The sequence below is a fragment of the Trichoderma harzianum genome (assembly GCF_003025095.1).
Source record: "Trichoderma harzianum CBS 226.95 unplaced genomic scaffold M431scaffold_6, whole genome shotgun sequence".
NCBI classification, from domain to species: Eukaryota; Fungi; Ascomycota; class Sordariomycetes; order Hypocreales; family Hypocreaceae; genus Trichoderma; species Trichoderma harzianum.
The window spans coordinates 2,203,603-2,214,834 of record NW_020209254.1 but is presented as its reverse complement, the minus strand read 5'-3'; the positions used below and the strand labels follow the sequence as shown (position 1 = coordinate 2,214,834).

Sequence of the window (11,232 nt, the reverse complement as noted above, 5' to 3'; positions counted from 1 at the left end):
CTTCAAATTCACACACACACGCACAAAAATGTCTACCTAAACAGCTTCACTCACGCCAAACGCGCTCCAGGCAGCGGGTCACGCGTTGAGAGCCTTAATTGACTGATGCGTCCTCACGTGCGATAAGATAGCAAGATAGCGTAGCACAGGATTTATCGACCCCTCTTCTAAGAAGAAGGTGCCGGCGCTGCAGGCAGAATCAAATAAGGTAGCACTTGTGGCACGCAGCCACTGACGAAGTTGGGGCTGGAGGGCGTCCCACCGGTCGAAATGTAGCATCACCGATAGCGAATGTGGATGTGCAATCAATCAATGGGATGCTGATGCCAAAAACCAGGGTGGCGATAACAGTAACAGCATTGCTTGTGTGTCGCATGAAACTTGTTTGTGCGCTGTCTCTAGTAGATGGCCAACTTGTACTAAGAGCTCGGCAGTACATACAAGTCGATACGCCCTGCGCTGTTGCTTGCATACCTCGAATAGTCGCTGGCATTGTACCACTGTGAAGGGCAACCTAAACCTTTAGCACCTCCACTCCTACTAATCTCCTCCGGTAGAGAACTGCAGTACTGTACATACAGTAGCCAATCTGCCTGTTTCTCCGTAGGTACCTAGTGAGTGGCCCCCCAGGAACAGCCAAAAGTGATGCATCAGGAAGCGATTTCCCTTGCATTGCCCATCTCGCCCCCCCGGAGATGCGCGCTGCTAGCCAGCCAAGTGGTCGAATCGGATGGGCGAGTTGCTTGACCCGAGGCCTGCTAGCTGTGAGAGCCTGCAAGACCAGCACGACGCCGGTCAGCAGGTCGTTTCAGCGCACCAGGTTTGGTTTGTCGCTGCCCGTCCATGCTGTGCTCCCCCGTTTGAAGATGGGCTGTATATACATCTGCTGGGCCACATACTTGGTAGTAAGCCAGAAGTAACTCTCAAAGACCAACAGTAAGCAAATCATGTCCCCCGGCTCAAAATGCTCTCTGTCTTATTCTCACTCGTACCACCCATCCGGTTCGTGACATCAAACAGCCCAGAACAAACCAGCTACTAAGAGAGCCGCTTTTTTAGCGTTGTAATCGACATCTTCCCGCTGCAGCCGCTAGCCAGCGCCGCAGGATTAGGGAGGCCAGGTTGCGTCATCCCTGGGAATCTTGGACTTTGCTGTCCTCAAACTGGCTCAGCTTTTGGATGCACCCCGCTACAGTGCTAAGGCTCTGCTGCCAGACATTGTTGCTGCTGCTAGCGGAGCCGGACGATCAATCCCAATGTTGGCAGCCGGGAAGCGTTTTCGTGGTTAGCAGGCACAGGTTAGCATGGCTTAGCAGCAGGAATAGTACATAAAAAAAGCAATTATGGAAGACGATGAAACAACCCCAATCAAGCACTTGCAAAGCCCGCTTTTCACGGGGCCATTTCTCCGGTTGGACTCATAGTCTTGGTACAAAGAACAGGGCAGTCAGTGGTGATTTCTGATTTTCCCTGCCTGCCATCAGTCAGCCCGCTGCTGCTAGCAGGAAAAACCCTAGCCCCAGCTTGGCTGAAATATCGCATCCAATTTGTTTCCAAAGCCTCGCTCTGGCTTCCCTTCGTGTGTCTCTGCTGTATACCTCCCTAACAGAGCAACTTCTCACCATTTTGTTTCCCCTTGCTACTTACTACTACAGCAACAGCGCGCGCTACACGACAGCTTCCCTGGGCAAAGCAACCTGAAGCAGCTGCACGAGCCCCGGGCCCCTCACCAAGCAAAAGCCCCAGGACGCCACTGAACGCAGAGGAGCTGCCGCTAATCTGACCTGACTGGCCGGCCCTTGATGAGTAGAATGCAAAAGCTGGTGGTATAGCATACCGCGACCATGGCCGGCCCACCTCCACTCCAAGGCGACTTCTTCGGCTTCGGCAACCTCGACGTCCTGCCCATGTTCTCCGCAGCAGGGTCCAGCCAAGGCATCCCAGATTCTCATGCTCATACGCTGCGGTTCGACGACGACCACAACGACGACGCCATGGCACTTCTCGAGGGCAACATGATGGCTCAGTTCGGCGGCGACATGGGCCTCAGCGTCGACCATATGGCGGCCATGATGGATGGAGATGGCAGCGACATCATCTCGCCAGACGCCATCCTCAACGCCCAGGACCAATTCAACACCGCCGCCAACGACGTTCCCGGTGCGGGGCCGTTGCCAGCGGCCGCCTTTGCACCACCCGCCATGTCCAGCAACAACCCGCTGACCGAGTTCACCAAGAGACGCAACTGGCCGGCCAAGGTGGTGGAGGAGCTCAGGGACTTGCTGCAGATTCTCGATTCCAACGGCCGCATCAGATTTGTGTCTCCCAGCATCACCGCTCTCGCCGGGTACACCACGGAAGAGGTCCAAGACACCTTTTTGAAGCATCTGATCCATCCCGACGACCAGGGCGTGCTCGTTGCTGAGCTCCACGAATCTATCGCAACCGGCAATCCCTTGCGCATGTTCTACCGGATGAAGAAGAAGGATGGCACCTATGCGATATTCGAAGCCGTGGGCCATGCCCACATTGCGGCTGCCCGATTTGCACCAAATCCAAACAATCAGTCGCCCTTTTGCCAGGCCGTCTTCATGATGGCCCGCCTCTACCCGACCAAAAACGCCGCGCTGCTAGATTCGTTCCTGGAGCACAAGATTGAAAACGAGAGGCTACGGCGTCGCATAGCGGAGCTGCGGAGAGAGGAAGAGGCAGAAGCAGAGGAGGCGCAAAGACAGTGGGCGCAGAGCCGAGAGGGCCGGTCGGATATCACTCCATCCGAGGATGCGGGCAGATCGTCATCAACAGCATACGCACCTTCCAACTTGCCCACCGACATGTCCATGTCATCAGGAAATACCGACGGCGCATTGACTCGAAAGAACCTAGAAGATGTAACAGCGGGCAGTCGCCAGGACTCGCTGCGTGATAAAATGGCTCGGTTCGAAGCATCATCCGCAGATACCATAGCCCTGTTGACAGGCATAGAGAATGGTGAGCGGATGAGCAACGGCAACCGGAGCCCAACTCTCATCAAGGGTGATGCGGGAATCGCCATGCCCATGGATAGGGATTCCAGATCAGGCGATAAGAAGAAGAAACTCAAGCTGGCAGAGGAATATGTCTGCACAGATTGCGGTACAGGGCCCTTTTCAACCTTTGCTCTCGGGGGTTTTTTTTTCCAGCTACTAATACAATACTTAGGCACTCTTGATTCTCCAGAATGGCGAAAGGGACCCAACGGCCCAAAGACACTCTGTAACGCCTGCGGATTACGATGGGCGAAGAAGGAAAAGAAGCGCAATAGCCTCGGCACACCGTTGGCCAAGCCAGCTCAGGCCTAGCAGTTGAAGATGTTGGTCAGAAAGAAAACGACGAAGAGAGGGAAGGGACAATCTTTACACCATTACGGCCGGACCGGAACCTCGCTGACTGCTTTTTATGATGGAATCCTGATACGGAGTTTGGTTGGGTTCAAAGACGCATACATCACTGGCGACAGGAACTTGCTTACACGATTACCGTTCTTGTTGTTATTGTTCTGGGGAGAAAGAATGCATGAGGGCTTTCTATTTTTTGTTTTCTTTTTCTATATTTTTTTTCTTTTTCTTTTTTTTCATTGGGTTGGGCACGGGCATCTGTACACGAATATGATACCACTGGGAGGCGACAATTGGAAGCAGAACTAGACGGAAATGGATGGACATGGTGAATTACCAATTGGGACACCATGCTTTCTGCTGATTATTTTGGAAACACGCATAGAATACGGCTTTGTTCATGTTATTGACTTTTTTTTCTTTCATATTAATTTTAAAACATTTCATGCTTCGTGATGTATTGTTTCAATCTGGCCGGTTCAAGCATTCGGTGTTGGCAGAAGGAGATGCTTCAGATCACCCACAATAGCAAAGGTATAGCAGGTCACCCTTTCGAGTTCACCTAAAGAATCAAGGGTAATAGAGAGGGCTATCAGCCTCAAAAAGGAGCTTCGCAATGCCTATGTTGCGTAAGTATATCAATTGCATTCGTACGACATGATTCAAGGTGCATTACCTCCGGGTAAGCAAACACGCTGAGCTGCTACGTCAGACGTCGGTCTCCTCCATTCTTCATCTACCAGCCACAAAAAAAGGGAAGATGATTTACTGCTTGGTCATGTACTTTTGTTTCCGAACCCCCTTTCACATGAAATCCTCTAGACGGGATAAACTCCAAGCAACCCCGCGTCTTTGCTCGATGTAGCTCCCGCAGCATTAGACTCTGCAATTAGCTTTGGATTCAAATCTCCACAGCTCAGAGCTACCTCGGATGTCGCTTCCCAGCTAACCTACATCAACTCATTCAATTACCTCCCAAAACGAATGCTCGTGATGAAACAAGCTTAAAAAAAAAAAAAAAGAACAATTGTTATTTTTTTCGCAATTTGTGCTTTGACCACTTCCTTCTCCATCGCTCCACCGAACTCTACTGGTCGGTGCACACAACTTTGCGCCTATCACCTACTAGAGGCGTCTCGGTTCGTGTAAGCACGGATAATCAATTGAAGAAAACAAGACTGAACTCTCGCCCACAGGGATTGGCGCATTCACTCGAGCTGTGACTCTTTCATCCCATCCCCCTCCAAAAAATCTCCGAGACATTTTGAAACTTCGTTGCTCGTCAATTGCGAAACATGGCTCCCCCGGAGAGCTTCGCCAATTATCCTGATGTCCTGGAAGGGCCGGATACGGGATACAATCAGAGGATAGATCACAACCCCATTCTACGGGGGCTGCCTCTCGTTGTGGGTTCTGGAATGTACGTATCCATAAACGATGAAGAAAACAATGAGAGGAGACAGAGGAAAAGTTCAATTAGGATGTAGAAGCTAATCCGAATGATTCCGTTGTAGTATATGCAACGTCGGTGTTGTGGCAAGGTTCTTTTACGGAAACGCGGGATTCACCAAGATCAAAGACATGCCCACCCTGGATGATGTCTCGCCTACTTTTCATGTATGTACACGCCATCACTCCCTTTAATTCGGGTAGTATTCTCGAGTGGGAAAATGCCCAGCGCAGTCTTTGGCTGATGGGAGTTTGTGTGTGATTTGCAGCCTACCGTCACGCCGTTGGGCCAGACAGGGCCCATGATTGGGTTCGAACCGGAGCTGCTCACCTCCCAACACCCTTCGTCCAAGGCGCGATACTACTCCGCCGGCGACTATCACGAGCTGTACAAGAGCGGCAGCGCCACTCCACTGCAGGTCATTGAGACGCTGCTCGGCCTGACCACCGGCACGGGTAAGTACAGCGATGCCTGGGCGGACGCTCACGGCGCAGAGAAGCTCGCTGTTGAAGCGGCCAAGGCGTCCACGGAGCGGTGGGCTGCGGGAAAACCCTTGGGCATCTTGGATGGGGTGCCGATTGGAGTCAAGGATGATACGGAGGTGAAGGGCTACGTAAGCCATTTCGGCATGAAGTATAATGCTTCGCTGCCGTTCTTTGCGCCGCAGGAGGAGACTGTGTGGCCGGTGAAGAAGCTGCAGGAGGCGGGAGCCATTGTGTTGGGCAAGAATAAGATGCATGAGCTAGGATCAGGTACAGTAGCAGCCATTTGCATTCATACCTATGTTTCAGTTGATGTGTGTGTACTGACGATGTGTAAACAGATACCAGCGGCGTCAATGTACGTAATTTCGTCACATATCGCCATCTTACATGTTAGATGGATATACTAACATATGCTCTCACCTTCTCATAGGTCGCCCAAGGAACTCCCACCAACCACTTCAACAAATCCTACTACCCCGGAGGCTCATCCAACGGCGGCGGCTCGTCCACGGGAGCCGGCGTCGTCCCCATCGCCGTCGGCACGGACGCCGGCGGCAGCGTCCGCATCCCGGCCAACTTCAACGGCGTCTACGGCCTCAAGCCCACCCACCACCGCACCCACGTCATGCAGATGACCATGTGCGTCACGGGCCCCCTGGCCGCAAACGTCGCCGACCTGACCATTGCCTACCGCGTCATGTCCCAGCCCGACGCCTCCTGTCCGACGCAGGGCCGCTTCGCCCTCTCCTTGCCGCCGGCGCCGTCTGCGAAGCGTGTCATGGGCGTCTTCCGCGACTGGTTCAACAAGGCCGACCCCCCTGTGAGGGAAATGTGCGACAAGGCGCTTGATTACTTTGCTTCTAAGCGCGGATATGAGATTGTTGATATTAGTCTCCCCTTTCTCCCCGAGTTCCAGGTCGCCCACGCCGCGCTCTGCCTCGCCGAGATGGCGGAAAAGAACCGCCGCAGGACCCCCAACCCGGCGCACCATCAGTCCCTTGCCGGCCCGGCAAATAGACTCCTCCTTACCATGGGCGCTCTGGTGTCCGGCGCCGACTATCTCAAAATAAACGCCCTTCGCACCGTCTTGATGAACCACCTCGCGTTTCTATTCCAAAAGTACCCGGGCCTGATGATCATGACGCCCACCTCGCCCCTGATTGGGTGGCCGCGATCCCCCAGCGATGACTCCCACGGCATGAGCGACACCAACATCACCATGCGAAACATGTCGTACGTATTCCTGGCCAACATGACAGGCACACCGTCCATCACGGCGCCGGTAGGGTATGTCGATCCTGAGCAGGGGGAAGGGAAGTTGCCTATTAGCTTGCTCGCCACGGGGGAGTGGGGGAGCGAAGAGCAGCTGTTGGCGTGGGCGAGGGAGGCTGAGGAGTATTTGAACGAGACGTATCCTGAGGGACGTAGACGGCCGGATACATGGGTGGATGTCATGGCACTGGCTCGAGGTAAACAGTAAGACAGGGGGTTAGAAACATCATATAGGTAGGCCATATTTCAAATCGAGTGACATGAAAGCTTTATACAAGAACATCAAAACTTGAGAGGATTTTCGTCAGTTTGGGCGTCAAATCTTCGTAAGCTCATCATTGATCAAGTCTTCCCTCTTGGGGCCAAACCACTGCTAGATCTGCTAGATCTCGTAGATAAAACACACATATACATGAAACCTCAGGTAAAGTTGTCAAAGCTTAGAAAAACTTGGAAGCAATGCCCAAGAGTCCAGAGGGTCCTGACTGACCACCTCCTTGGCTCTTCATGTACATCTTCAAAGCCATCTCACCAGCCTGCTGGATCGCGGACTCCTTGCTGGCATCAGATGCCACCTTTCCATCAGCCGCCTTGCTATCGAAGAGCTGCTTGTATGTTAGCAAGAGGGATAAGTCAGGATGCCATATTTCCTCTGTGATATCTCACCTTGCTGGCCTCGGACAGGGCCAAGCCCAGGAACGCGCCCTGGCTCTGGTTGCCACCGGTCTCGCCCTGTGTGAACTTCTTCAGTGCTTGTAAGGCGGCGGCAGAGCCGAGGCTGCCGGAACTTAGGTTGTCGGCGCCCTGCTCGTAGGTCTCTTGGTGCTTGCGGATAGCATCTATATTTGAAGCAGGGATTCAATGGTTAGCATAGAGCTCTTTATAGGCACGTCGAGCATCTACCCACTAAACCACGTAGGTAGCTTGTTGGAAATTATCAACTAACCTTGCTCGTCGAGGTCGCTGTTAGCCAAGTGGCTCTTCTGCTGGCCAAGGCTGCTGATGACGTTGGAAAACATGGCGCTGTTGCCAGAGGAGCCGGCGTATTCGGAGGCGTGCTGGTGCGCAGTGCGCAGATCCTCGTCCTCGTGGTGGAAATCACCGCCAGCGGGATAGTTGCCTCCGTATGCATCTATAGAATCGCAAGATCGTATCGTGTTAGGGGTGACATGCTTCGGGGTAGCTGCGTTACGAGGGGCGGGGGAGGGAACTGACTGTTTCCGGGAGGGAGTTGGCCTCCTGTATAATGAAAGAGTTTGTCAGCTTCAAGGTTACCATTGCAGAGTAGAATAGTGGCTGTTTGATCAAGGGATTCGTGTCTGATGAAGGCAATGGTGATGGCGAGACGAATGCAATGCGGCACATACCTTGGTTGCCAGAGCCATGGCCAGAGCCAGAGCCAGAGAACTGCTCCTTGAGCTGCGACTCAAGGTATTCCTTGCCGGCGTTCATGAAGGAGTCCATTTTGATGTGTTAGAGTTCAGAATAGTCAGAGACGTTGCAAAGATAGGAACGAAGATGTCTATTTCGAATGCGCTATTCAATGGCAGAGATGGATGAATATACAGTATTGGGATCAATGGAATATATACGGCGCTACGCAAGGCCCTCCCACCACGAAGCTACCCCGCCGTGCGAGCTGCAGCAAAATATGAACCTGGCCCAGCTGAAATGCTGAGCTATTACAGACTATGGCCAAGCAACAGGAGGGGCCATTTCCATTGCGGGGTGTCACCGTTGGTCTTCAGGGGCAAAACCAAATACTACTTAAACAACATCCAGCAATGTTGACGATGAGTTGTTTATGGCTCATAGTAGATGCTAGATGCCAACTATTAGTCAGGTGTGTCTTGCAGAAGCTGAGGTTGAGCTGTGGCGGTTCTTCAGCTGGCTGCACCCTGAATTGAAGGTTAGGGGATCAACTGGAGGAGTTAGTACCTGGTTGATCGATTGTATCCATTTGCATTAGCAGGACGAGGTCATTCATTTCGTGGGTAGCACCGGCACGTCTCTGCCGGGCTTTATCCACGCGCACTCCGCCGAAGATGACGCGTAAACATGCGTCCAATCACCGACTCCTTAGTAAGGGGCCATGAGAAAAAGAACACCAAGATCTTAATCTCCATACAAACGTCATTTCATTAAACGCACATTCATGCGATGGATGGCATTTCACCGGATATCGGGGAAGGGGGACCCCCATTGCAGCTAGTAACAGGCGCTGCTAAGATCGCAATGTGCCGGGCAAGCTGGGGAGGTGAGAACAAGCTAAAGCTTGGCGGCCTCTGTCAATGCGGCGCATGCGCTTCTAGCCCTGTACAGCCACGTTTTCAGTGGAGGCTGTTCTATCAACTTTGATTATTGCATACATGCAATTCGGCTGCGAGCGAGATGATCAGAGCCTGGCCCCCATGTTGCCTGTTTACAGTATACACGTACGAGCACATGTTTTTGTGCGTTGCACATGATAGCACCCTTTTGATATCTTCCTTTTCTGGTTCATCTGGAAGAGGAGTAGAAGTCCGCCCAGCCCAGCCCAGCCCTGCCCCCTCGAGGCACAGGTCTAGAGTCTCAGTCTGTGACACGTACCAAACGTGATGGCTGTCCGGCTGCAGCGTCTCCCGGGAGTGCCTCCTTGGCATACAAAATGGTAGGTTGTTGCCTACAATGTGCTAACCTACCAGCGGCCAAGTCTGTTGTATTTGCGCTTTTGTTTGTTGTTGGTCTATGAAACAACGGCTCGATGTCACTCAGCATCAGTGCGGGTTGTCCGTGTGCACGGGCATAGCCAGCCCCTCGAACCGCCCAAGATCAACCCCTTAGATTGACTTGTAGCCATGTCATTGGGCGCTTGGTATGCGTCTTGCGTCTGCTGTCCGCGTCTGAGACCCGAGGGCAACCCAACAGCAGTACCGCAGTGCCGCATTCGCAGGTGCAAGACGCACCTTTGCATCCTTTTGGGGAACGCACATGCAATACGGGGTTTTGCGGCGTGTTTCGGGGTGGCGCTGAGACGAACTGGTGTCAGCCAACCTCCCCCCCTTCCCAAGCGCGGCCATTGCTTTTGCCAGGAACGTGTTGGCCGTTTGTTGTGTCCCTTGAGATCCTCCTGAAAATGTACAGGCCGTTTGTTGTGGTTGCTTTGCAGCAAAATGTTTTATACTCGAATGGATGTCCTATTCTCAACGCATACGAGTACTGCCTAGGTACATAAATAATAAGGAACTTCGTAGGCTTGCAAGATATGTCCCGAACTGGCAAGTCGCCAGAAAACTCATCGCCTCGGCAGGGTCCTCTCAAAGGGTCCCCTTCAAAAGAAAGAATACGGATTGCCGTAACTTCGCACTCTTTGGACCCGTTTGCTGCCGTTTGTGCTCCACCGTACCGCGTCTGCGGGTGCGATAACGAGCGGTATACTGTACTCGGAGGTACACACCCACTAAGTCAGACCACATACTAGTCGGCCACACAGGCTAGTCGGCCACATCAATCGGGAATCAAAAAGAAGGGAAAAAAAACCACAACAAGGCCGCGATGTGTTTTTTTTTATTGTTTCTTTTATTCTAAATTAAATACATAACATATATCATTAATTTCAACAATTTCAACTTCGTCAGACTCCTTAGCACGCTGTGCTTCTTATTCTATCTTCTTCTTCGTGTTTATAATCTCTTTAATCCTAATAAATCAACTATTTAGGTTTTCTTCTACTTTCTATTTCTTTTGCAGCCGGAAGCTATTAACTTAGCGTTATAGATTACAAATCTTAACCTCTGACGCCGCTATTATAGTATTCTATTAATCTAGCTGCCTTCCAATCTTCTACAACAGCAGCCGGGTCCTTGGCGTTACAACCTTAATTGATTATATAACCCTTTAAACTTCTTACGACCGTTTAGGAGTATTAAAATTAATTAAATCTACTTCCCTCTTCTTCCTAGCTTCTGTTTTTACTGTCTTAGGGGTCGTCTTTAGTTCTAGGGGTTCTTTAATAACTAGACAGCTTCCCAACGGCTTATTAACATTAAAGGGCCATAGACTAGATCTAAGCCAGCTAGCTTTTGCGTTGTAGCTTGTTAGGCTTCGTTTTCTAGCTTTATAATAGCATTTAAGGAAGATCCTTTTGCCCGCTGGCGTAGAATTATTACAGTCTTTGTATTTTAATAAAGCTTAACGATAATAGGTCTTAATAGGGGAAAAAATTAAAATATTAAAAGGCTAAAGGACGTAGGAACTATACAGCAGTAGGAATAGTAAATAAATATTATTTTTAAAATATTTATATAGGAAATCGTTAATACAGTGGCTACCGTAACCGTTAATAATGAGTAGCCTCTTTAACGGCTGCTTAGGTTAAGTCTAAGGAATATATAAGACTTTGAAGCTATAGGGTAGCTAGTCTTATCACTGGTCTAGTAACAAAGGGTAACAAGGATCAAATTGATCAAATTTGCTTGTTGAATATGTTCATTGAATTGAATTACTAGTACAGGAAAACTCAGGAAAAACCTCTCTTATTTATATTCCAAAAACCAGTACTAACAGTTAGAATTGAGATACATAGAGACTACCATTAGATAGCTAGGAAACAGGGCTATCTGACGGTATAACTTATGTATCTTGATTCCTTTTGATGGTTGCAGAATCG

The 11,232-nt window shown here is 50.9% G+C and overlaps 3 protein-coding genes across 3 annotated transcripts; 2 read left to right on the top strand and 1 right to left on the bottom strand.

Annotated features, from left to right (window-relative positions):
* Positions 1-1,844: 1,844 nt before the first annotated feature.
* M431DRAFT_84653 (hypothetical protein) lies at positions 1,845-3,341 on the top strand (the record flags this gene model as incomplete). The annotated part of the gene is made up of 1 exon (XM_024923457.1): positions 1,845-3,341. The coding sequence occupies one exon, from the start codon at positions 1,845-1,847 to the stop codon at positions 3,339-3,341; it is 1,497 nt and encodes a 498-aa protein (XP_024774883.1).
* Positions 3,342-4,672: 1,331 nt separating this feature from the next.
* Positions 4,673-6,792, top strand: M431DRAFT_84940 (hypothetical protein; the record flags this gene model as incomplete). Its single annotated transcript, XM_024923495.1, has 5 exons — positions 4,673-4,797; positions 4,892-4,994; positions 5,096-5,579; positions 5,651-5,667; positions 5,743-6,792. 5 exons carry the CDS (start codon positions 4,673-4,675, stop codon positions 6,790-6,792), a joined length of 1,779 nt encoding a protein of 592 aa, XP_024774882.1.
* A 232-nt stretch (positions 6,793-7,024) lies between these two features.
* Positions 7,025-8,048, bottom strand: M431DRAFT_495420 (hypothetical protein; the record flags this gene model as incomplete). Its single annotated transcript, XM_024917353.1, has 4 exons — positions 7,025-7,189; positions 7,251-7,423; positions 7,531-7,716; positions 7,952-8,048. 4 exons carry the CDS (start codon positions 8,046-8,048, stop codon positions 7,025-7,027), a joined length of 621 nt encoding a protein of 206 aa, XP_024774881.1.
* Between the last annotated feature and the right edge of the window lie 3,184 nt (positions 8,049-11,232).